The sequence below is a fragment of the Aethalodelphis obliquidens genome, unplaced genomic scaffold (assembly GCF_003676395.1).
Source record: "Aethalodelphis obliquidens isolate GAN/ISIS:26980383/991018 unplaced genomic scaffold, ASM367639v1 scaffold71, whole genome shotgun sequence".
Lineage (NCBI taxonomy): Eukaryota > Metazoa > Chordata > Mammalia > Artiodactyla > Delphinidae > Aethalodelphis > Aethalodelphis obliquidens.
The window spans coordinates 10,145,093-10,172,363 of NW_020838015.1; the positions used below are offsets into that span (position 1 = coordinate 10,145,093).

The following is a 27,271-nucleotide window of genomic DNA, read 5'->3' on the forward strand; positions in this document are numbered from 1 at the left end:
TGAATCTGTAGATGGCTTTGGGTTTTAGAGTCATTTTCACAATGTTGATTCTTCCAATCCAAGGACATGGTATATCTCTCCATCTATTTGTATCATCTTTAATTTCTTTCATCAGTGTCTTATAATTTTCTGCATACAGGTCTTTTGTCTCCTTAGGTAGGTTTGTTCCTAGATATTTTATTCTTTGTGTTGCAATGGTAAATGGGAGTGTTTTCTTGATTTCACTTTCAGATTTTTCATCATTAGTGTATAGGAATGCAAGAGATTTCTGTGCATTGATTTTGTATCCTGCAACTTTATCAAATTCATTGATTAGCTCTAGTAGTTTTCTGGTAGTGTCTTTAGGATTCTCTATGTAAAGTATCATGTCATCTGCAAACAGTGACAGCTTTACTTCTTCTTACCGGTTTGGATTCCTTTTATTTCCTTTTCTCCCCTGATTGCTGTGGCTAAAACTTCCAAAACTATGTTGAATAGGAGTGGTGAGAATGGGCAACCTTGTCTTGTTCCTGATCTTAGTGAAAATGCTTTCCGTTTTTCACCATTGAGGATGATGTTGGCTGTGGGTTTGTCATATATGGCCTTTATTATGTTGAGGAAAGTTCCCTCTATGCCTACTTTCTGGAGGGTTTTTATCATAAATGGGTGTTGACTTTTGTCAAAAGCTTTCTCTGCATCTAATGAGATGATCATATGGTTTTTCCCCTTCAATTTGTTAATATGGTTTATCACATTGATTGATTTGCGTATATTGAAGAATCCTTGCATTCCTGGAATAATCCCCACTTGATCATGGTGTATGATCCTTTTAATGTGCTGTTGGATTCTGTTTGCTAGTATTTTGTTGAGGATTTTTGCATCTATGTTCATCAGTGTTATTGGCCTGTAGTTTTCTTTCTTTGTGACATCCTTGTCTAGTTTTGGTATCAAGGTGATGGTGGCCTTGTTGAACGAATTTGGGAGTGTTCCTCCCTCTGCTATATTTTGGAAGAGTATGAGAAGGATAGGTGTTAGCTCTTCTCTAAATGTTTGATAGAATTCGCCTGTGAAGCCATCTGGTCCTGGGCTTTTGTTTGTTGGAAGATTTTTAATCACAGTTTCAATTTCAGTGCTTGTGATTGGTCTGTTCATATTTTCTATTTCTTCTTGATTCAGTCTTGGCAGGTTGTGCATTTCTAAGAATTTGTCCATTTCTTCCAGGTTGTCCATTTTATTGGCATAGAGTTGCTTGTAGTAATCTCTCATGATCTTTTGTATTTCTGCAGTGTCAGTTGTCACTTCTCCTTTTTCATTTCTAATTCTATTGATTTGAGTCTTCTCCCTTTTTTTCCTGATGAGTCTGGCTAATGGTTTATCTATTTTGTTTATCTTCTCAAAGAACCAGCTTTTAGTTTTATTGATCTTTGCTATTGTTTCCTTCATTTCTTTTTCATTTATCTCTGATCTGATTTTTATGATTTCTTTCCTTCTGCTAACTTTGGGGTTTTTTTGTTCTTCTTTCTCTAATTACTTTAGGTGCAAGGTTAGGTTGTTTCTTCGAGATGTTTCCTGTTTCTTAAGGTGGGCTTGTATTGCTATAAACTTCCCTCTTAGAACTGCTTTTGCTGCATCCCATAGGTTTTGGGTCATCGTGTCTCCATTGTCATTTGTTTCTAGGTATTTTTTTATTTCCTCTTTCATTTAATCAGTGGTCACTTCGTTATTAAGTAGTGTATTGTTTAGCCTCCATTTGTTTGTATTTTTTACAGATCTCTTCCGGTAATTGATATCTAGTCTCATGGCGCTGTGGTCGAAAAAGATACTTGATACACTTTCAATTTTCTTAAATTTACCAAGGCTTGATTTGTGACCCAAAATATGATCTATCCTGGAGAATGTTCCATGAGCACTTGAGAAAAATGTGTATTCTGTTGTTTTTGGATGGAATGTCCTATAGATATGAATTAAGTCCATCTTCTTTTATGTATAATTTAAAGCTTGTGGTTCCTTATTTATTTTCATTCTGGATGATCTGTCCATTGGTGAATGTGGGGTGTTAAAAGTCCCCTACTATGAATGTGTTACTGTCGATTTCCCCTTTTATGGCTGTTAGTATTTGCCTTATGTATTGAGGTGCTCCTATGTTGGGTGCATAAATATTTACAATTGTCATATCTTCTTCTTGGGTCTATCCCTTGATCATTATGTAGTGTCCTTCTTTGTCTCTTGTAATAGACTTTATTTTAAGTCTATTTTGTCTGATATGAGAATTGCTACTCCAGCCTTCTTTTGGTTTCCATTTGCATGGAGTATCTTTTTCTATCCCCTTACTTTCAATCTGTATGTGTCTCTAGGTCTGAAGTGGGTCGCTTGTAGACAGCATATATATGGGTCTTGTTTTTGTATCCATTCAGCCAATCTGTGTCTTTTGGTGGGAGCATTTAGTCCATTTACATTTAAGGTAATTATCGATATGTATGTTCTTATTCCCATTTTCTAAATTGTTTTGGGTTCGTTATTGTAGGTCTTTTCCTTCTCTTGTGTTTCTTGCCTAGAGAAGTTCCTTTAGCATTTGTTGTAAAGCTGGTTTGGTGGTGCTGAACTCTCTCAGCTTTTGCTTGTCTGTAAAGGTTTTAATTTCTCCGTCAAATCTGAATGAGATCGTTGCTGGGTAGAGTAATCTTGGTTGCAGGTTTTTCTCCTTCATCACTTTCAGTATGTCCTGCCACTCCCTTCTGGCTTGCAGAGTTTCTCCTGAGAGATCAGCTGTTAACCTTATGGGGATTCCCTTGTGTGTAATTTGTTGTTTTTCCCTTGCTGCTTTTAATATGTTTTCTTTTTATTTAATTTTTGACAGTTTGATTAATCTGTGTCTTGGCGTATTTCTCCTTCAATTTATCCTGTATGGGACTCTTTGTGCTTCCTGGACTTGATTAACTATTTCCTTTCCCATATTAGGGAAGTTTTCAACTCTAATCTCTTTAAATAATTTCTCAGTCCCTTTCTTTTTCTCTTCTTCTTCTGGAACCCCTATAATTCGAATGTTGGTGCGTTTAATGTTGTCCCAGAGGTCTCTGAGACTGTCCTCAGTTCTTTTCATTCTTTTTTCTTTATTGTTCTCTGCAGTAGTTATTTCCACTATTTTATCTTCCAGGTCACTTATCCATTTCTGCCTCAGTTATTCTGCTATTGATCCCATCTAGAGTATTTTTCATTTCATTTGTTGTGTTGTTCATCATTGTTTGTTTCATCTTTAGTTCTTCTAGGTCCTTGTTAAATGTTTCTTGCATTTTGTTTATTCTATTTCCAAGTTTTTGGATCATCTTTACTATCATTATTCTGAATTCTTTTTCAGGTAGATTGCCTATTTCCTCTTCATTTGTTAGGTCTGGTGAATTTTTATCTTGCTCCTTCATCTGGTGTGTGTTTTTCTGTCTTCTCATTTTGCTGATCTTATTGTGTTTGGGGGTCTCATTTTTGTAGGCTGCAGGTTTGTAGTTCCCGTTGTTTTTGATGTCTGTCCCCAGTGGCTAAGGTTGTTTCAGTGGGTTGTGTAGGCTTCCTGGTGGAGGGGACTAGTTCCTGTGTTCTGGTGGATGAGGATGGATCTTGCCTCTCTGATGGGCAGGTCCATGTCTGGTGGTGTGTTTTGGGGTGTCTGTGGAGTTATTATGATTTTAGGCAGCCTCTCTGCTAATGGGTGGGGTTGTGTTCCTGTTTTGCTAGTTGTTTGGCATAGGGTGTCCAGCACTGTAGCTTGCTGGTCGTTGAGTGAAGCTGGGTGTTGGTGTTGATATGGAGATCTCTGGGAGATTTTCGCCGTTTGATATTATGTGGAGCTGGGAGGTCTCTTGTGACCAGTGTCCTGAAGTTGGCTCTCCCACCTCAGAGGCACAGTATTGACTCCTGGCTGCAGCACCAAGAGCCTTTCATCCACACGGCTCAGAATAAAAGGGAGAAAAAGTAGAGAGAAAGAATTAGTTGAAGTAGGAAGAAAGAAAGAAAGAAAGAAAGGAAGAAAGGACGGAAGGAAGGAAGGAAGAAAGAAAGAAAGAAGAAAAGAAGGAAAGAAGGAAAGAAGGAAAGAAAGAAAGAAAGGAGGGAGGGAGGGAGGGACGGTGGGAGGAAGGAGGGAAGGAAGGAAAAAAGAAAGAAAGAAAGAAGATAAAGTAAAATAAAATAAAGTAAAATATAATAGTTATTAAATTAAAATATAATTATTAAGAAAAAAAATTTAAAAAAAAACGGACGGATAGAACCTTAGGACAAATGGTGGAAGCAAAGCTATATAGACAAAATCTCACACAGAAGTATACACATACACACTCACAAAAAGAGGAAAAAGGGAAAAAATCATAAATCTTGCTCTCAAAGTCCACCTCCTCAATTTTGGGATGATTCGTTGTCTAAAGGAGGGAAGGAAGGAAGGAAGGAAGGAAGGAAAGAAAGAAAGAAAGAAAGAAAGAAAGAAAGAAAGAAAGAAAGAAGATAAAGTAAAATAAAATAATTAAAATTAAGTATTAAGAAAAAAATTTAAAAAAGACGGACAGATAGAACCCTAGGACAAATGGTGGAAGCAAAGCTATTGACAAAATCTCACACAGAAGCATACACATACACACTCACAAAAAGAGGAAAAGGGGAAAAAATCATAAATCTTGCTCTCAAAGTCCACCTCCTCAATTTGGGATGATTCGTTGTCTATTCATGTATTCCACAGATGCAGGGTACATCAAGTTGATTGTGGAGCTTTAATGTGCTGCTTCTGAGGCTGCTGGAAGAGATTTCCCTTTCTGTTCTTTGTTCTCATGGCTCCCAGGGGCTCAGGTTTCAATTTGGCCCAGCCTCTGCGTGTAGGTTGCTGGAGGGCGTCTGTTTTTTGCTCAGACAGGACGGGGTTAAAGGAGCCGCTGATTCGGGGCCTCTGGCTCACTCATGCCCGGGGTGGGGGGTGGGGGGGGGAGGGAGGGGTGCGGAGTGCGGGTGAGCCTGCGGCGGTAGAGGCCCTCGTGACGTTGCACCAGCCTGGGGCTCGCCGTGCGTTCTCCAGGTGATGTTGTCCCTGGAACCTGGGAACCTGGCAGTGGCGGGCTGCACAGGCTTCCCGGAAGAGGGGTGTGGATAGTGACCTGTGCTCGCACACAGGTCCCTTGGTGGCGGCAGCAGCAGCCTTAGCGTCTCCCGCCCGTCTCTGGGGTCCGTGCTTTTAGCCGCGGCTCGTGCCCGTCTCTGGGGTCCGCACTTTTAGCCGCGGCTCGTGCCGGTCTCTGGAGTTCCTTTAAGCAGCGCTCTTAATCCCCTCTCCTCGTGCACCAGGAAACAAAGAGGGAAGAAAAAGTCTCTTCCGTCTTCGGCAGCTCCGGACCTTTTCCCGGACTCCCTCCCGGCTAGCCATGGTGCGCTAACCCCTTCAGGCTGTGTTCACTCAGTCAACCCCAGTCCCCTCCCTGCGCTCCGACCAAAGCCCTAGCCTCAGCTCGTAGCCCCGCCCGCCCCAGCGGGTGAGCAGACAAGCCTCTCGGGCTGGTGAGTGCTGGTCGGCACCGATCCTCTGTGCGGGAATCTCTCCGCTTTGCCCTCCGCACCCCTGTTGCTGTGCTCTCCTCCGCGGCTCCGAAGCTCCCCCCTCCGCCACCCGCAGTCTCCGCCACCCGCAGTCTCCGCCCGCGAAGGGGCTTCCTAGTGTGTGGAAACTTTTCCTCCTTCACAGCTCCCTCCCACTGGTGCAGGTCCCGTCCCTATTCTTTTGTCTCTGTTTTTTCTTTTTTCTTTTTGCCCTACCCAGGTACGTGGGGAGTTTCTTGCCTTTTGGGTGGTCTGAGGTCTTCTGCCAGCATTCAGTAGGTGTTCTGTAGGAGTTGTTCCACGTGTAGATGTATTTCTGGTGTATCTGTGGGGAGGAAGGTGATCTCCGCGTCTTACTCTTCCACCATCTTCCTTCTTTTTTCTACTACACATTCTTGCTTACCATATAGGAAATCTTAAAATCAGGCATTGTGATTCCTCTAACTTTATTATTCTATTTCAATATTGTTTTAGCTATTCTAGTTCCTTTGCCTTTTCATATAAGTTTTAGAATAACTTTCCCTACATCTGTAAAAAAAATCTTGCTGGGATCTTCATAGGAATTACATTAAAAATGCTGTATATAAATTTGAGGGAGAATTGACATCTTTATATGTTGAGTCTTCCATCCCATCAACACAGTACATCTCTCCACCTATTTAGAAAGAGAGAACTTTTTCTCTAGGTATTACACATACATAACTTATCATAGTCTACTGGTATCAACATTTTCCCAGTTTGGATGAAATGTAGAAACCTTATTCTAGTTCATTTATAATATAATTGTCTTATATATGTCCACTGCATACATTGAAGACCACATCAGATAGTATTTACAATTTTTGCTTCAACCATCAAACATAATTTAGAAAAGTCAATTGGAGAAGGAAAACCTGTTGTATTTATCCATATTTTTACTCTTTCTGTTATGCTTTTTCTCCCTCCTGATGTTCCAAGATTCCCTCTTTGATAATTTCTTTTCTGTTTAGACAACTACTTTTAGCCATCCTTTCAGGGCAGGTTTGCTGGTGGCAAATTCTCTTAGTTTTCCTTTATCTGAGAATGTCTTGATTACCCCTTCATACCTGAAGGATATTTTCACTGGGCATAGAGTTCTCGATTTATAGTTCTTTCCTTCACCTCTTGAAAAATATTGTATCTGTTTCTTCTGAGCTCCATGGTTTCTGATGAGAAATCCTCTGTGATTCAAGTTGTTTTTCCCCTAAAGGCAAGGCATCATCTCCCTTGCTGCCTTTTTATTTATTTATTTATTTTTATTTTTTGGGGTACGCGGGCCTCTCACTGTTGTGGCCTCTCCCGTTGTGAAGCAGAGGCACCGGACGCGCAGGCTCAGCGGCCATGGCTCACGGGCCCAGCCGCTCCACGGCATGTGGGATCTTCCCGGACCGGGGCATGAACCCGTGTCCCCTGCATTGGCAGGCGGACTCTCAACCACTGCGCCACCAGGGAAGCCCTGTGTGGATTTCTTTATGTGTATACAGTTTGGAGTTTGTTCAGCTTCTTGAATTTATTGGTTTATGTCTTTTGGGAATTTTTCAGCCATTATTTCTTTGAATACTTTTTCAGCTCTTTTTCTTCCTCTCCTTTTCTAACTGTGATGACACAGATGTCCAAACTTTTGTTATAGTCCCACACATTCCTTAGGATCTGTTCATTCCATCCTTTCCTGCCCCCAGTCTATTTTCTTTCCATTGTTCACACCGGATAATTTCTATTGTTCTATCTTCAAGTTCACTAATTTTTTTTTAACATCTTTATTAGAGTATAATTGCTTTAAAATGGCATGTCAGTTTCTGCTTTATAACAAAGTGAATCAGTTATACCTATACATATGTCCCCATATCTCTTCCCTCCTGCATCTCTCTCCCTCCCACCCTCCCTATCCCACCCCTCTAGGTGGTCACAAACCACTGAGCTGATCTCCCTGTGCTATGCGGCCGCTTCCCACTAGTTACCTTTTTTACGTTTGGTAGTGTATATATGTCCATGCCATTCTCTCACTTTGTCCCAGCTTACTCTTCCCCCTCCCTGTATCCTCAAGTCCATTCTCTAGTAGGTCTGCATCTTTATTCCTGTCTTGCCCCTAGGTTCTTCTGACCATTTTCTTTCTTTCTTTTTTTTTTTTTAGATTCCATATATATGTGTTAGCATACAGTATTTGTTTTTCTCTTTCTGACTTACTTCACTCTGTATGAGAGTCTCTAGGTCCATCCAACTCACTACAAATAACTCAGTTTTGTTCCTTTTTATGGCTGAGTAATATTCCATTGTATATATGTGCCACATCTTCTTTACCCATTCATCTGATGATGGACACTTAGGTTGCTTCCATGTCCTGGCTATTGTAAATAGAGCTTCAATGAACATTTTGGTACATGTCTCTTTTTGAATTATGGTTTTCTCAGGGTATATGCCCAGTAGTGGGATTGCTGGGTCGCATAGTAGTTCTCTTTTTAGTTTTTTAAGGAACCTCCATACTGTTCTCCATAGTGGCTGTATCAATTTACGTTCCCACCAACAGTGCAAGTGTTCCCTTTTCTCCACACCCTCTCCAGCATTTATTGTTTCTAGATTTTTTGGTGATGGCCATTCTGACTGGTGTGAGATGATATCTCATTGTAGTTTTGCTTTGCATTTCTCTAATGATTAATGATGTTGAGCATTCTTTCATGTGCTTGTTGGCAATGTGTATATCTATCTTCTTTGGAGAAATGTCTATTTAGGTCTTCTGCCCATTTTTGGATTGCGTTGTTAGTTTTTTTGACATTGAGGTGCATGTGTTGCTTGTATATTTTGGAGATTAATCCTTTGTCAGTTGCTTCATTTGCAAATATTTTCTCCCATTCTGAGGGTTGTCTTTTCATCTTGTTTATGGTTTCCTTTGCTGTGCAAAAGCTTTTAAATTTCATTAGTTTCCATTTTTTTATTTTTGTTTTTATTTCCATTTCTCTAGGAGGTGGGTCAAAAAGGATCTTGCTGTGATTTATGTCATAGAGTGTTCTGCCTATGTTTTCCTCAAAGAGTTTGATGGTGTCTGGCCTTACACTTAGGTCTTTAATCCATTTTGAGTTTATTTTTGTGTATGGTGTTAGGGAGTGTTCTAATTTCATACTTTTACATGTACCTGTCCAGTTTTCCCAGCACCACTTATTGAAGAGGCTGTATTTTCTCCACTGTATATTCTTGTCTCCTTTATCAAAGATAAGGTGACCATATTCTTGTCTCCTTTATCAAAGATAAGGTGACCATATTCTTGTCTCCTTTATCAAAGATAAGGTGACCATAAGCGTGGGCTTATCTCTGGGCTTTCTTTCCTGTTCCATTGATCTATCTTTCTGTTTTTGTGCCAGTACCATACTGTCTTGATTACTGTAGCTTTGTAGTATAGTCTGAAGTCAGGGAGCCTGATTCTTCCAGCTCCGTTTTTTGTTCTCAAGATTGCTTTGGCTATTCGGGGTCTTTTGTGTTTCCATACAAATTGTGAAATTTTTTGTTCTAGTTCTCTGAAAGTTCACTAATTCTTTCCTCTGTCTCTTCTATTCTGCTGCTGAGCCCATCTACTAATTTCTAAAATTTCAGTTATTGCATTTTTTAGTTTTACAAATTCAATTTACTTCTTTTTTATACATTCTCTTTCTTTGATGAAACTTTCTTTTTAAAAATTTGTTTCTATTATGTTTGTAATTGCTTATTGAAGCATCTTAATGAACATCTATGTCATATTGTTTCTGTCTTTTAGTTGTCATTTCTCATCAAGCAGATTTTCCTGGCTTTTGATATGATGACTGATTTTTGATTGAAATCTTGACATTTTGGATAATATTTTATGAGACTCTGGATAGCATTTAAATCTCTTATTTTTTTATGCTTCTGACACTGCTCTGGCAGGGGTAGGGGAATGCCACTTCATTGCTGCCAGGTGGAGTGGAGTCCAGGTTCCTAATTCTGCCTCCATTGACACCTGGGGGTGAGGATCTCCTCATTAATACCTGGCAAGGTGGGAGTTCTGGCTCTCCCCTATGCCTCTGCTGATACTCTTTCACCCTGGCTGAGAGGAGCAGGAATGCCTTGTAGTAGCTCTCATGACCGCCACTGGCACCATGGTGGGGGAGTGATACTAGTTACTGCTAGATGGCGGTAAAAGTGCTGATTCTCTACTGGGACTCCTCTGATAGCACTCCAGTGAGGAGAAGAGGAGGGGCCCCTTGTTATCACCAGGTGGGCATGAAGTCCTGGCTTTCCATGTAGTCTCCACAGACACTGCATCAAAGGGGCCTTTTTACTGCCCAGTAGGAATGAACGTTCAGGCTCCCAACTTGTCTTTCTCTGACACCATCCTAGCATATTACAGCCTGCCAAGGGTGGAAGTTTAACCTTTCCATTTGGCCTTTGTTGGCATGGATGGTGGCTCAATTTTTTCTGTGGGATTTGCTTGGAGTAGAGTGGTTATTATCTAAAACTTTTCTGTCTTGCAAGGTTGCCCCTTTCCTGGTCCTCTGCCTAGAGAGAGCAGGCTTTTTTTCTTTGCCTTGTCTTTTCTTTTCCTTTCATTTCCTCTCCTTTTTTTTCTTTTTTTCCTATACCCATTGATGTTTCCAGGTTTTCAGCTTCTCCAGCACCCAGCATAGGATATATGAAGCAAAACAAAACAGAACAAAACCTCAGGGAACTCATTGCTTTGTCATTCCTTGGGTTCTGAGTTCTAAAGCCAGTCTGCCTTCTTGTCTACTTTTCAGACTCTTTTTACGTTTGTTTTATAACCAGTGTCCAGGGTTTTAAACTGTACTTAGCAGGAGAAATAGGGAGAAGTACACCTACCACATCTTTCTAGAAACAGAAGTCTCACTCGTTTTTTTCCCTCACTCGCAGGACTCTCAGCCACTGTGCCACCAGGGAAGCCCTCACTCGGTTTGTTTTTAAACTTCATTTTATTATGGAAAAATTTAAACATACACAAAGGTAGAGAAATTAGTAGAATGAATCCCCTTTACTCAGCTTCAACAATTTTCAATGTTTTGCCAATCATGTTTTATTTATTTTCTCCACCCCAAGGTTTGTTGCAGTCTTTTAACTCAAATCCTAGATATAATATTACCTCATTCAATGTGAGTGTGTATCTATAACAGAAAATAGTTTTTTTACATAACCACAATGCCATTATCACAATTTACTAACTAATAATAATTCCTTAATGTAATTAAATACTAATTCATATTCAAATTTTCCTGATTGTTTCAAGAAGTATTTTTAAAATTGATTTGTTTCAAAATAGGACCCAAACCAAATGTAATGTTGCATTTGGTCATTATCTCTCTTAAGTCTTTTTTAAAAATCTTTAAATTTCCTAAGCTAGGCACAGAAAGACAAATACTACATGGTGTCACTTATATGTGGAATCTAAAAAAGCCCAACTCATATAGCTGAGAGTAGAAGGGTGGTTTCCAGGGGTTGGAGGGTGGGGGAATGGGGACATGTTAGTCAAAGTGTACAAAGTTTTAATTATGTAGGATGAATAAGTTCTGGGGATCTAATGTACAGCATGGTCACTGTAGTTAATAATGCTGTACTGTATACTTGAAATTTGCTAAGAGAGTAGATCTTAACTGTCTTCACCATTAAAAAAAGGTAACTATGTGAGGTGATGAACATGTTGATTAGCTTCATTGTGGTAATCATTTCACAATGTATACATATATCAAAACATCACATTGTACACCTTAATATATACATTTTTAATTTGTAAATTATACCTCAATAAAGCTAGAAAAGAATTTGTAAGTCTCCCATCTTTCTTTTCCTCATTCTCTGTTATTTTCAATTAAAAATACACTTTAATTTTTAGAGCAGTTTTAAGTTTACAGCAAAATTGAGTGAAAGGTACAGAAAATTTCCATATACCCCCGTCCCTCACATATGCATAACCTCCCCCATTATCAACAACCCCCACCAGAGTGGTACATTTGTTATAATTGATGAACTTACCTTGACACATCATGATCACCCAGAGTTCATAGTTTACATTAAGGTTCATTCTTGGTATTGTACACACTTTGGGTTTGGATAAATTTATAATGACATGTATCCACCATTATAGTATCATACAGAGTATTTTCAGTGCTCTAAAATCCTCTGTGCTCAGCCTATTCATTCCTACCTCTCCCTAACCCCTGGCAACCACTGATATTTTTACTGTCTCCATAGTTTTTCCTTTTCCAGGATGTCATGTAGTGGAATCATACAGTATTAGTTTACCTTGTAGTTGTTTTATTTAAACATTTATTGTTTTCCTCATCTTCTTTTAAATGCCATTTATCATTTAAAAATGGGTCATTTTTCCTATAAAAAATTCCACATTCTGGATTTTGCTGATTGTTTCTTAGTGGTGACACTGAACTTGTTCTTCTATTTCCCATATTCACCATCAACTGGGAATTAGAGCTAGATACTTGATTAGATTTAGGTTCAGTTTTTATATTTTTGGCATCAATATATAATAGATGATGCTGTATGATTCCTACTGCATCACATCAGAAGGCACATAATATCTAGCTGTCCCACTCTTAGTGATGCTAAAATTGATCAGTGGGTTCAGGTGGTATCAACCTGATCCCTCCATTTTAAAGTTCCCCATCATCATTTGCCTAATCTTTCTTTTCAATCCATTCATGATCATTGCCCTAGATTAGTGGTTCTCAACCAGAGATGATTTTGTCCCCCAGGGGACATTTAACGATGTCTGAAGACATTTTTGATTGTCACAAGTGGGGTTGTGTGTGTGGTACTAATAGCATCTAGGGAGTAGGGACCAGAGATGCTGCTAAAAATCCTACAATGCATAGATAGTCCCCAAATAAGGAATTATCTGGCCCCAAATGTCAATAGCACTGGGGACGAGAAACCATGGCCTAGATTTATTATTTCACTAGGGATTATAAATAGTGATATAGTAATTCTATCATTCCTTCTGCATTTGCTATCTGGAATTATTGCATAAAGAAGAATATCATTAACTATGGGAAAGGTGGGATAAGTTCTTAATTTTTATCTTTATTAATTTTTGCAACAATAATTTGGTGCCCTAGCATCACCCAAGGGTGACCAATGTTTTTTTTTGGTTTTTGGTTTTTTAAAGTTATTTTTGGCTGCGTTGGGTCTTCATTGCTGCATGTGAGATTTCTCTAGTTGCGGCGAGTGGGGGCTACCCTTTATTGCAGTGCGCCGGCTTCTCATTGTAGCAGCTTCTCTTGTTGCGGAGCATGGGCTCTAGGCACGCAGGCTTCAGTAGTTGCAGCACGTGGGCTCAGTAGTTGTGGCTCATGGTCTCTAGAGCGCAGGCTCAGTAATAGTGGTGCATGGGCTTAGTCGCTCCGTGGCATGTGGGATCCTCCCGGAGCAGGGATTGAACCCATGTCCCCTGGACTGGCAGGCAGATTCTTAACCACTGCACCACCAGGGAAGTCCCACCAATGTTTTTTTAATGTCATTATGAACTCATATTTTATACATTTGATGGTTGATTAATTGCAGATTTTTTGATGCTCTAATTGTCCAATATAGGCAAATAGGAACTCCCCTTCATCTTGGATCCTGTGTTCTTTTGACATGACTACTTTAGTCTTTGCTATCTTCCTTGCTCTTTGACAAAAAAAGATGTCCCAGGATCATTTTGTACATTTCCTGTTAAATACCTATAAACAATTATTTCTTCAAGGAAGATTGGTTCCTTTTGGTAGGAAATGAGATTTAGAGACCACAATCTAGGCATTAAATATACACACTGCTAGTAGGTTGTCATTGCTGCTATATCTTTTCAGTGGACAGAGCTAGGAAATTTTATTTTTAGAAAGAGAAAAATAAATAAATCATAAGTTCATAATGTTTCTGTAAATATTTGTATTTCCTCATCTTTCTTACACAAAAGCTAACATACTACTGTATATATAATATTCTATACTTTGCTTTTTCCACTTAACAATATATCCCAAATATTACTCCTAAATATTATATAGAAATCTATCTCATTCCATAGTATTCCATTTCATTTTATTAAAATTTTTTTTCAGCTTTCCATTTTATGGCTCCACTATAATTTATTCAACTGGTTCCCTAGTGGTGGACATTTGTTTTCTCCCAGTCTTTTGTTATTTCACATAGTGTTGCCCTGTGCATATGTCATTTTGCACTTTGTGCATAGTGTTGCCCTTTGTGCATAGTGTTGCCTCGTGTATGTGTCATTGTACTTTTGCTGGTGTATGTTTGGTTTAGATTCCTAGAAGTGGGACTACTGAGTCAAATAGTGAGTGCATATGTAATCTTGCTAGACATTGCTAAACTCCCCTCTATTGAGGTTATATAATTTTGTCTATATTGCTTTTTGTGGTTTTAAAAACGAATAATACTTACTTGCAACTAGTAGATAAATAGATCTTGGTGATCTAATGCACAGTGTAGTGAATATAGACAACAATATTGTATTATAATCATCAAACTTTCTAAGAGACTAGATCTTAATTATTCCAACCACAAGAAAGAAATGATAATTATGTGATGTGATAGAGGTGCTAACTATCTCTACAATGGCAATCCTATTACAATATATAAATGCATCAGATCAACACATTGTATACCTCAAATTGACACAATGTGGTATGTCAAATATATTTCAATAAAAATAAATGAAATAAATAAGAATTTAAAAAATAAAAATAGGAATAAGGTTTTGAAAAAGAGGAGAAAGTGTGATTAAGATTTTAAGTACCAGTTTTGGTACAATACTACAAGATCTACCTTTCCCACCCTTTGAACTTGAAAGAGACATTTAGAACAAGCACAGAAAGTCAGATTCCACACTTTGGTGAATAAAATGGGAGAATATGTTCTTCATTGTGCCTCTGTCTAAACTCAGACCCAGGGCCATGCTATATTCCACAGGGCCAACCTCCAGCACTGGAAACAGATTTTGGGATTCCAGTGTTTTTCTAAAAGGCAGAGGTAAGATAGGTGGTTGGCCAGATGTGCACCAGCATGCAGGAGGCTGTTCAGAGCCCATGTTATGAAGCAGAGAGGTAAGGAATCAAAAGTGTAAGTCATTGCAGCAACACGGATGGACCTAGAGATTATCATAACAGGTGAAGTAAGTCAGACAGAGAAAGACAAATATCATATCACTTATATGTGGCACCTAAAAAAAATGATACAAATGAACTGATTTACAAAGCAGAAATAGATTCACAGACATAGAAACCAAATTTATGGTTACCAGAGAGGAGAGGGCAGGGGGAGGGATAATTTAGGAGTTTGGGATTAGTAGATACAAACTCATACAAACTACTATATATAAAATAGATAAATAACAAGGACCTACTGTACAGCACGAGGAACTCTACGCAATACCTCATAATAACCTATAATGGAAAAGAATCTGAGAAAATAATACATTATATATATGTATAACTGAATCACTTTGCTGTATGCCTGAAACTAACACAACATTGTAAATCAACTATAAATCAATACAAAAAAGAAAGAAAAAACATATAAGTCAAATGTGGCAGCAATCTGAAGAGGTATAGTCAGAGTTGCTGAAGACTGAGGGAAGCTAAGAAACAGACTACTGGAAGCAATATGTGGTGAAAACTGGGAAAATGGCTGGTTAGCATATGATGTAGTATATAACCTACATCTTTGCTGTCATCCCTCACACGCCTGACTTTGCTCTCTCTATGAGCCTTTCCTTTCTTTCAGCCAACAAAAGGCCTGGGCCATTGGAATCACATGGGTGAGGCTACCCAGGGCTCTATGTGTGCTTGAAGAAGGCCTTAACTTCCATTCTCTGCCCCCTTCCACACCACTAGGCCTGCTGCTTCCTTTTGTAGGGCTTGCATCTCCCGGAAGCCTGTGGTGGATCCTGATGAGCCCATCACTTAGTTCCCTGGTTGCTGGTATGGCTCTGGGGATGCAGGGTGCAAGGCCCTGTCCTGCTACAACGATGAGCAGGGCTGCTGAGCTGGCTACCTTGGTCATTATGACCAGGCCAGGAGGCTGGCTATTCCTGAACTTAGGGCAGCTTGGCATGGCCCAAATGGGATGGGAAGAGCCCAGCTGACCAGCTCCCAGACCTAAGGGCCTTAGTGCTGAGTGAACTTGCCTTTTTCCCTTTCTTTAGCCCAGTGAAGACTTGCGGACCACTAGTGGGACGTCAGGGGCCTGGGCAAAGTAGGTTTCGGATATCTTATTGTTGATGGTAGATATATTCTGAATGGGAACAGGTATAGAAGCAGAGAGTAAGCATGAGCAAATTCAAGGTACTTATTGTTTTTGTGCCTTGGTTTCATTTGTACAGTGAGAATAATATTGGGACCTACCTCATCAGGGTGTTATGAAGTTTAAATAACTTAGTAAAGTACTTATCAAATAGGTGTGCCTGTAGTATCAGAAACAATAAATGTTAGTTACTTTTACTTGATTATAATTATTGTATGTAAATCATAAATTATATCATGTCATTCCCTTGCTAACCCCCCCAATGATTCCCATCATAATTGGGATAATATTCAAATCCTATACAATGGTCTATGAGGCTGCAGGTGATCTTGTCCCTGCCTACATCTCTATACTCATCATCTTGTACCACTCTCTGTCTTCCAAATTCAAGCCAATCTGGCCATATTTTCATTTCTTAAAATCATCAAGCTTCTTGTCTCAGGACCTTGCACTTGCTCTACATGTTTATACTCAGAAAAACAAAACAATACAACAACAAAAAACGTGAGAAACTAAAAATCCAGAATCCATAAAGTTTGTGAATCTTGACTACATAATAATATTAAACACCATATGTTTAATATCACCAAATGAAATAAAATATAATAGTTAAATGATAATTGGGAAAATAAACATATGAGAGCCAAAGGACTAATACCTAGTAATCTAAACTCTAGATTCCAACTGCTGGGTTTGAATCCCAGGTACATCATTTACTAGCTGTGTCACCTTGGGTTTCATTCAATCTCTCTATGCCTCAGTTTCCTCATCTGTAAAATGGGGATTTTAACAACACCTACTTCTTAATATTGTAGTGAGGGTTAAGCAATTTAGTAGAATGACTCTTGGTATACTTCAAGCATCATGTAAGTTTTACTTATTATTAGGGTTACTAAGAAGCCAAAAGAAAACTAGGCAAAGGATGTAAGCAGGCATTTCACACAAAAAAAGGTAATACAAAATAATCAATAAACCTGAAAATATGGTTGACTTCACTCATGATGAAAAGCATTAATTTGTTTATTTCACATGTATTTACATATGTTTTAAGTGCCAAAGAGGCATTGGGAATAGAATAGTGAACATCTTACTCTCATGGAGTTTACATTATAGTAATTGTGTGTGTGTGTGTGTGTGTGTAATATTTAATACATCATGTGGTAATAGTGTTTTGAAGAAAAATAAAGCAGGGATGGGGTATCATTTTATATAGAGGCCAAGGAAGGGCTCTGAGATAAGGTGATAGTTAAGCAGTGATCTGAAGAAGTGAGGGAGAAAGCCATGAGGATTTCTAGGGCTAGAGCTTTCCAAGCAGAGTGAACAATAAGGGCACAGGCTTGGAAGCAGGAGCCAGCTTAGCTTATTCAAGGAACAACAGTACGTATAGTTTGTTTGAGGCAAGGCTGAGTTGATAGAAAATGAAGTCTAAGAGACTGAGGCCAGATTCTACAGGGCTTTACAGAACAGGATAAGGACTTGGGACTTCACTAAGAGTGAAATGGAAAGCCTGCTCACTTGGGAAATGTATTCAGCTATGCATAACAGGGATCCAAATAACAAAGGCTTAAATAGGATGATGTTTCAGGTGTTATATTGATTCCAGGACACATCATTATTTGATGTACCAAGAAAGAGGAAGAAAATGCTGGCAAATATAATCCACAAGCTGTCATTCAAAGATTTCAGAGATGTTGAAGCATGAAGAGATGTACCTTTTAGAGTTGGTAACATATGGCATTTTTTTCTCATGTAAGATTAGGTCCTGAGGTAATCAGTTTTTTGGTTGCAAGATGGCAACTCAGCTATAGCCATTAAATCCTCATTTCCAGGAGGAAGAAGGAGAAATGAAGAAAGGGGAAATGCCTTTTATTCTTCCATATTAATTTTGTAAAATTCTCCTCCAAAAATCTCATTGGAATTTTTATTGGCATTGCCTTGGTTGTGTAGATCAACTTAGAGAGTGCTGCCTAATGTCCAGCATATAGTGCTAAGTTGCTGGTCCATACGTATATTACAGTCTCATTTATTTTTCATAAAAAGGATAAATGTATAAAACATGCTTGTATTTGCATAGAAAATTTCCCAAAGGATACATGACAAACTGTTAATAAGTGGTTATTTTAGGGGAATAGAACTGGGTTTGATTGGCAGGGGAGAGAGGGGCTTTAACTTTTCATGTTATGCCTTCTTTTATCCCCCTTTTAAAAACCACAAATATTGTATATATTACAATATATATATATACAATGTATATATTATTTTATAATAAATATAAACCAGCAACCTTAAAAGTGGAGTGTGGGGCTTCCCTAGTGGCGCAGCGGTTGGGAGTCCGCCTGCCGATGCAGGTGACATGGGTTCGTGCCCCGGTCCGGGAGGATCCCGCATGCCGCGGAGCGGCTGGGCCCGTGAGCCATGGCCGCTGAGCCTGCGCGTCCGGAGCCTGTGCTCCGCAACGGGAGTAGGCCACAACGGTGAGAGGCCCGCGTACCACAAGAAACAAAAACAAAAACAAAAACAAAACAAAACAAAAAAAAGTGGAGTGTGTATTACCCTGGGGCTATAGGACTTTCCAAGGGGTAAATAAGCACTTACAGTTTTAAGGGGATCGATTTCTACATCCTCAAATTTCATTTTCATATTTCCTAAAATTGATCTGCCAGAGAACACACTAGCCATGGAAGAATCAAGCTGGATCTCTTTTTCCATCTCCCTTTTCACAATAGTCCTTTTTGCACTTTACAAAAGAAAAGCATATCTTTGAAAAAATCCTCAGGGAACCAGAGAGACAGTTCCAAACACTGCTGCCGATGGTGAAGAAACAAATTGCTCTAACAAATGAATATATTGGTATCAAATCCTTTTGCAATTCAGATGGCTTCCAGTAAAATTGAAAGCGAACCCAATGGAGCTGTCAGCTGGCTAATCATGAAAAATAATTTTGAAGGTAAATCATTGTGTAATTTCCCCCCATATATCTTCAAAGGAGTTCAAATACTTGAGTGATACTGCTAAAACAAAATCATTCCCATTTACTTATTTATATAAAAGAGGTTTCTGTGTGCTAACGTTTAACCAAAAAAAAGTAGGAAGAGAATTGATGCTGAATCCTGCCTCACTCTAAAAATAGGCAATATTTATCTATGGATACACCAACCTTAAAAAAAAAAAGACTTATCTATCTTTAGTAAATTTTTGTTTTTATGTTTAATAATTACCCATCAAAATTTGTAATATGTTTACAATTTTTTGTAATATGTTTACAATTTTTTTGATCTATCATATTGCAATACTAATTGTCATGATAACTTGAGCAAAAGTAAATTCTGAACAACACTTAGAGCTTTAGGATCACAGCAACATTTAAAAAGCATTTAAATAGCAGAATATACACATATTTTTGCTGCAGGGAAATACGATAGGATAATCAATAAAATCATTTCAAGTGCAAAAATATATATTATAAAGATAAAATTCTATTAGAAGAATAAAATGGAATTGAGAATCCAGGGAGAAAAGGGAAAACGTACACCTTCTAACTATCAAAGAAGAGCTCGGTTATGAATTTTTAAAAATGACGGTGGCTCTCAAATCACTAACGTATTTAGGCTTCACTGCTTTCACGTAAAACTGTCACGTTTTGTTTGTGAATGTTAATATCTGTCAGAAATCACATTACGTGCAGCTTGACATTTTGGATGCAAAATTTGAGATGTCAACCTAAATGTGTGTGAAGGAGCACAACGTTAAAAAATATTTTAGAGAGCATTTTGATATAAACCAAGTTTTATATAAATATACAAAACAAATATCAGAGGGAGCATCATATACTCTTTTGCCACCTTGTGGCCAGAGTTGTATTCAACCCTAGGCATGGCAGCTGTAATGAGGAGGGGGGTCTCTTCTTAGGTCAGTCCCTCTGGCTAGCCTTCAGTCAGGTCTTTGTGAGGCAGAGATGGTGGCATTCGCCCAGGACTGAATCCAGACCCATACAAGCACGAAGCATCGAAAGGATTATGCTGACCCCCCCACCCGCCCCCGCATGTGATTCAGAGCAAAAGCAACATGCAATCAGGAAAGGAATGTAAGGAAGTACAATAAAATTCTGACTTTTCCCATGAGGACTGTTTAAAAAAAATTGAATGTCAAACTGTTTCTGATATTCTTTTCTTGATTCTTTTGTTTTTGGTGTCTCTTCTCTGCTGGTGACCTAGACACTTCCTCAGTCTGCCTTTTGGGGAACCCAGCCCTGATTCTGGCCCTGGAGCAAGTGTGTTTGGTACAGCTCCTAGTACAACACCTGGTCTGGGTTGGAGCTGAATAGACATTTGTCGAGTGAGTGAATGATGGCAGAGTCGCCCCCTTCCATTCCAGAACATGCTGGATGTGGGGGCTTCTGCAGGAAGATGATCCGTAAAGCAGTCAGGTTGCCATGGTTAGTCTTCAGTAGCAGATAGCCTTGGGTGCACTGAGATGTTTAGGTCTCTTTGACGTCTGTTACTCTGTGGAGGTGGGATGAGAGTATCTCCTGTGCTTCCCCGCCTCCACCCTTGCAGGAGCAGGATTCCTTCAGTGGGTGCTCTTGTTGCAGTTCCTCTTGTTGCAGGCCAAAAAGGGCAGGCATTTATTGGAAGGATGCTGAAAGGGGAGGCACCAGGGCAGCTCTGGGGACCTCAGGTGTATGGGAACCAGCATCCTATCCTCCTTAGGGGCTCCTGATTCCTGACAACCACCTCCTGCTGCTGACCCCAGGAGGCATAGGCACATCCCCCTACCTGGAGGAAGGGGCCAGGTGGAGGGGTGATATCCAGCGCTAACCAGGGAGAACTCTGCCACAATGTAATCAGGCAGCACAGCCCCACGGGCCGGGCCGGGCAGTGCAGTGTGTACTGGGCCAAGGCCGGCTTTCACCAGGACTCAGGGGCCAGACTCTTCCTGGAACAGTCTCCCTGGCTCTCGAGCATGGGCTATCTGCTTCTCCTGAGCCTTGTGCTGACGCCTGCCCTGGGCTGCACTCCCTGGGACCAGCACCTGCGGTCGCTTCCCAACATCCCCCAGCTGCCCAAGACCTAAGCCGCTTGTCCTGGGCTCAGTCTTCGTGGGCCCCTTGGTGCTGCTGCCCACTGCCAGCAGCTCTCAGCGCAGCAGCGCTTCCCAGACGCGTGGCCGCCCACTCCCCCCACCGGTAGCTCCACAGATGGAAGCTGCTTCCCCGCCCCTCCCACCTGCTGCCCGACCCGGGTCTCTGCTACGGCTTGAGGGTCTTGGGACAGTGTCCTGTAGTTCAGGCCCCTCTCTCAGCTGTAGGGGAGATGCCAGCAGCAGGCATGGCCTTGTTGTGCCTTGTTCCTCCCACTGCTCCCGGGGCGGCTCAGCGTCTGCTGGGCCAAAAGGCTGGCTGCCAAACCCTCAGCCCACCCTTGGCCTTGGGAGCCCGAGGAAAAGGTGAAGAGGAGGCGAGGAGCAGGCACAGACTGTGCAGAGCACCAATAAGATGGGCGTGGGACATGCCTCTTCAGGCCCGGTGGCCTTGGGAGCTCTACCCCTCTGGATCTGGGGTCCAGGCCTGTCCCAGAATGGAGCTGGGGCTTCATCCTTATGGGGCAGAGCAGAACCTAGGGTGGGCGGAGAGCCTGGGACAGGGATGGGGACACGCTCAGTCTCAAAGATGATGGCCTATCACAGCTTCTGCCAGCGCTCCTCAGGACCCGGCCTCTGGGGGCCCATTGCCCAGCCCCAGGGGCGTTTCTGGACTTGGCTACCCTTCCGTCCCTGGCCCCGCAGGGCTGGGGGAGGATACATGGATGAAGGGAAGGACGAGGAGAGGGGAGGAGACGATGAAGGGGGTCAGAGCAGCGATTGGAGCCGAGAACTGGAAGCGCCTTAAAGAGACTGCGCGGTCCCCGCCCCCCTTCCCGCCAGCCTCAATGAATTAGAGCTGTGTTTCCCAAACTTGCCTGATCATAAGAATCCTCTCGGGCCCTAGTTAAAGATACAGGTTCCGGAGCACGTCCCTTCGAGACTCTGATTCAGTGGGGCTGCGGGTGGAGCCAAGGAATCTGTAATTTTAACACGCTCCCCACGTGATTCTCGTGAACAAGCAAGTTTGGGAAATATTGAATTAAAGGAAACGGGGCCTGGCTGCCGAGCGGCCTCCGCTAGAGGGCTACGGCGGGAGGATTCCCGGGGGCGTCGCCTGCTTCCGCCGCCGCCTCCTTCAGTGAAAGTCCCTTTTGGTTCCAGCTGCCACAGCCACCGCGCTCCCTCAGGCCGGGCGGGGGACACCCCAGGTCTGCGTGGCCCCCGCGCCACCACGCCCAGTGGCCGCCCGATCCCTGCGAGCAGGGGGAGGAGCCGCCGCCAGTGGAGGCGGAGGAGCAGAGGAGGCGGAGACGGCGGAGACGGCGGAGAAGGCGGAGAGGAAGGTGGAGGCGGAGGCGAAGGTGGAGGGGAAGGTGGAGGCGGCGGGGAAGGTGGAGGCGGCGGGGAAGGTGGACGCCACCGAGAAGGTGGAGACGGCAGGGAAGGTGGACGCTGCCGGGAAGGTGGAGACGGCGGAGGGTCCGGGCCGCCGGGTAGAGCTCAAGCTGGAGCCCGAACCCGAACCCGAGCCGGCACGGGAGGCGGAGCAGGGGCCGAAGGGGGAACCGAAGCAGGAGCCAGAGGATGAGAACCCGGCGCGGAGCGGCGGTGGCGGCGGCAGCGACGAGGTTCCTCTCCCCACCCTTCCCTCCGACCCCCCGCGGCCCCCCGATCCCTCCCCGCGGCGCAGCCGTGCCCCCCGCCGCCGACCCCGGCCGCGGCCGCAGACCCGGCTCCGTACCCCGCCGCAGCCTAGGCCACGGCCCCCGCCCCGGCCCCGGCCCCGGCGCGGCCCTGGGGGCGGATGCCTGGATGTGGATTTCGCTGTGGGTCCACCAGGCTGTTCCCACGTGAACAGCTTTAAGGTGGGAGAGAACTGGAGGCAGGAACTGCGGGTGATCTACCAGTGCTTCGTCTGGTGTGGAACCCCAGAGACCAGGAAAAGCAAGGCAAAGTCGTGCATCTGCCATGTGTGCGGCACCCATTTGAACAGACTCCACTCTTGCCTTTCCTGTGTCTTCTTTGGCTGCTTCACAGAGAAACACATTCATGAGCACGCCGAGACAAAACAACACAACTTAGCTGTAGACCTTTATTACGGAGGTATATACTGCTTTATGTGTAAGGATTATGTATATGACAAAGACATTGAGCAAATTGCCAAAGAAGAGCAAGGGGAAGCTTTGAAATTACAAGCTTCCACCTCAACCGAGGTTTCTCACCAGCAGTGTTCAATGCCAGGCCTCAGTGAGAAATATCCAACCTGGGAGACAACCAAACCCGAGTTAGAACTGCTGGGCCACAACCCAAGGAGAAGAAGAATTACCTCCAGCTTTACCATCGGTTTAAGAGGACTAATCAATCTTGGCAACACGTGCTTTATGAACTGCATTGTCCAGGCCCTTACCCACACTCCGATCCTGAGAGATTTCTTCCTCTCCGACAGGCACAGATGTGAAATGCCAAGTCCCGAGTTGTGTCTGGTCTGTGAGATGTCTTCGCTTTTTCGGGAGTTGTATTCTGGAAATCCATCTCCTCACGTTCCCTATAAATTACTGCACCTGGTGTGGATACATGCACGGCATTTAGCAGGGTACAGGCAACAGGATGCCCATGAGTTCCTCATCGCAGCATTAGATGTCCTGCACAGGCACTGCAAAGGTGATGATGCCGGGAAGGCAGCCAACAATCCCAACCACTGTAACTGCATCATTGACCAAATCTTCACAGGTGGCCTGCAATCTGATGTTACCTGTCAAGCCTGCCATGGTGTCTCTACCACGATAGACCCATGCTGGGACATCAGTTTGGACTTGCCTGGCTCTTGCACCTCCTTCTGGCCTATGAGCCCAGGGAGGGAGGGCAGTGTGAATGGGGAAAGCCACATACCAGGAATCACCACCCTCACGGACTGCCTGCGAAGGTTTACGAGGCCAGAGCACTTAGGAAGCAGTGCCAAAATCAAGTGCGGTAGTTGCCAAAGCTACCAGGAATCTACCAAACAGCTCACAATGAATAAATTACCTGTCGTTGCCTGTTTTCATTTCAAACGGTTTGAACACTCAGCCAAACAGAGGCGCAAGATCACTACATACATATCCTTTCCTCTGGAGCTGGATATGACACCATTCATGGCCTCGAGTAAAGAGAGCAGGATGAATGGACAGTTGCAGCTGCCAACCAATAGTGGAAACGACGAGAATAAGTATTCCTTGTTTGCTGTGGTTAATCACCAAGGAACCTTGGAGAGTGGCCACTACACCAGCTTCATCCGGCACCACAAGGACCAGTGGTTCAAGTGTGATGATGCCGTCATCACCAAGGCCAGTATTAAGGACGTTCTGGACAGTGAAGGGTATTTACTGTTCTATCACAAACAGGTCCTGGAACATGAGTCAGAAAAAGTGAAAGAAGTGAATACACAAGCCTACTGAAGTGACACACAGACCTACCTACCTGTAATGGAAGATGACAGCACCCATACTACAACTGGCATTGAGATTTAAAGGACCTACTTGCATGGCCCACGGGCCTGACAGAGTAAGAATTGAACAGTTCCCAGTGTCTAAAAGGTCCTGATTGGAAGAGAAATAGAAGGGGCGGGAGAAGAGGCTCTAGTCTAAGCAGTCATTTAAAGGAAGATTAAATGGCAGGATGCTCTGGGTGGGGAAGGCAGGAGCAGGGAAATCCTGACACTGGTACATATCCTATATTCCTCCAAAAGATTGTGTGGGAAAGTGTGGGGTGGGAGGGGGGTGGTGTGGGGGGGGTGTGTGCCCTTGTAACCATAAAACATCTTTCTCCATGGGTGTTTCAGCTTCAACTGACCAATCACATAACAGTTATATGTCTGGGGGGAAAAAGGAAAAGTTCATACAAATGTAGCCCATTACATATATGGGTATGAAAGCGGAAAAGTGGAGGAGGCAGGGATATCTCATTGACAAACACCTTTGCCAGTTTCTTTGTATTCGTGATTTTTTGTGCTATTAAATGCAGTATTAAACAAAGAAAAGCCCACATGGGCCTGTGAAACAAGAAAGAAGGGGGCTTTTGTATAAGGGGAGCAATTGCTCCAAAGGTAGAGAAGACAAGAGACACTGTAAGATAAGCAACCAACACAGACAGGCCTCAGCTAAGAGTATAGTGTGTGAGTTTTTTTTTTTAAAGCTGTATGATATACTTGAGCAAATCAATGAACCTCTTTGCGATTGTTTTCTCATCTGTACAATGCAGATAATTCCTACCTTAAAGGGTTACTGTTAAAGATTAAAGGATATAAAATGTGTCAAAGTATAAAGTAAAAAGGCTTGGAACTTTGTAGGGGCTCAGTAAGTGTTCGTTGGATCTGAAACTTCTTTGGACCAGGACCAGAATGCATTAGAGGTGAGGGTCAGCCCTACCTGAGACCCATGGACAGAAGGGACACACATTGTGTCACATGTAGTCACACACACACACACACACACACACACACACACACACTCTTATAACTCCCTCCCTAGTACTGTCTACTTGGAGCCCCAAGGCAGTGGATCCCACTATTTTCCCTGTGTACAGGGCATCCCAGTCGGTTCCACACCTGGGACTGGGGGGAGAACCACAGCTGTCCCCCCAAAGTCATTATTCTGTCCATTTGGGAAACTGTCATGTTGTTATCATGACTCAGCACCCCAGTGATGGGACTCAGGGCCAGTAGACTGACAGGCTTCCACGTGAGGGTGTTGGTGGTCTTTGCCCTCCAAAAGCATTATGGGCATAGCTATGTTCACCTACAGGCATAGATCAGGAGAAAGACTGTTTTTCAAAGCTCACTGGTCCATCAGCCCAGAGGTAGTGGGGGAGTGGCATGTTGGCCTCCTCTCTTGATTCTCACGGAGGGCAGAGTGGCCTGTGGAGGGCTAAGCTCAAACAGATGGGATGTGCCCAGGATGGGTTAAGCACTGGTGGTGGTTCCTTCTTTTCTCCTCAGCATCAGATACAAAAGGACCTAGTACCTAGAAAATCCTGAGGGGGAGGAGGGGAACTGAATGTTTCAGACCCATGGGGCTTGGATTCACTGGCTCTGGTAAGAGGCTGGGCTCCCCCAGGGCTCCCCAAGTCTACTTCATGGTCAGCTCATTTGGAAATGTATATTTATTTGTGTGGTTGTGGATGCATCCCCCGCTAGCTCATAGGCATTTTTAGGACAGGGGTTTTGTCCCCTCTTGTACCCCGGGCTATGTCCTCAGCCCCTAGCACAGACCCTGGCACATAGTATTTGAAACATTTTCCAGATGGATGAATTAACCGAATCACCTTCCTTTCATAACCAAATTTTCATCATCCCCCCACCCCAAGGCTCATAATCCTCAGGAGAAAATGTAAAAAGTGTTATTTTTGATATCTTGTAGGCTGGGGGAGAGCAAGAGGTAAGTGGCCTCAGGTGCCACTTGGCACCTTCATGCAGGTATCTGACTCCCCTTTGGGATGTGCAGGAGCCCTGCCTGGGAAGACCGCCATGTCCTCCTTCCTCATCTCTGCCACAGGAAGAGTTCAGTCGGGCATGTGCCACCAGATCCTGACTGCTTGCACAGATGCTGTCTTTTACATTTGTAAAACGTTTTCATTTGGAAATAATTTCAAACTTACAGGAAAGTTTCAAAAAAACCAAATAGTATAAAGAACAGATTTACCTATTGCTAACATTTTACCCCATTTGCTTTATCGTTTGCATGTATGCACTCCCGTGTGTGTGTGTGTGTGTGTGTGTGTGTGTGTGTGTGTGTGTGTGTGTTTGGACCGACTGAGGACAGATAACATCATGGCCCTTTATGCCCGAGTACCTCAGTGTGCACTTCCTAAGAGAATAGGCATGTTCCCTACATCACAGTATAGTTAACAGCTTCAGTAAGTTAAACATTGGTATAATACTATTGTTTACCATTTGTACTCCAGTTTTGTCTGGTGACCCAATAATGTCCTTAATAGCATTTTTCCTCTTCATCACAGGATCTGGTCCAGGATGAGGTATTGCTTTTAGCTGTCATGTCTCTTTAGCCTCCTTTAATCAGGAATATTTTCACAGCCTTTCTGCATCTTGTATGGCATTAGCATTTTTAATAGAATATTCTTCATTTTGGGTTTGTCTGATACAGAAACTGTCTTTTAAATACCCTGTACTCAGGAATAGTTCTAAGAGATATGAATGGCGCGAGACTGCTGAAGCTGATCTCCCTGTCTCCACCAGAGGGAGCAGCTGTACCTGGCAGTTCCTGATTGAAGCATTCACCTCTGTCTGGAAAACACCATTGTCCCTCAGCAACAGGGGAGCCATTCAAGCCCAGCCCTATGCCCCTACCCATCACCAACCCCCAAATTG

The 27,271-nt window shown here is 42.6% G+C and overlaps 1 protein-coding gene across 1 annotated transcript in view; it reads left to right on the plus strand.

Moving 5' to 3' along the window:
- The window catches only part of USP27X (ubiquitin specific peptidase 27 X-linked), a 52,838-nt gene extending 27,607 nt beyond the window's left edge, over window positions 1-25,231 (plus strand). Inside the window, exon 5 of the mRNA XM_027091313.1 lies at window positions 22,056-25,231. Coding sequence (XP_026947114.1) covers window positions 22,056-24,344 — 2,289 coding nt within the window. The 3' untranslated portion in view covers window positions 24,345-25,231. The remainder of the gene's footprint in view (window positions 1-22,055) is intronic.
- The last annotated feature ends 2,040 nt before the right edge of the window (window positions 25,232-27,271 follow it).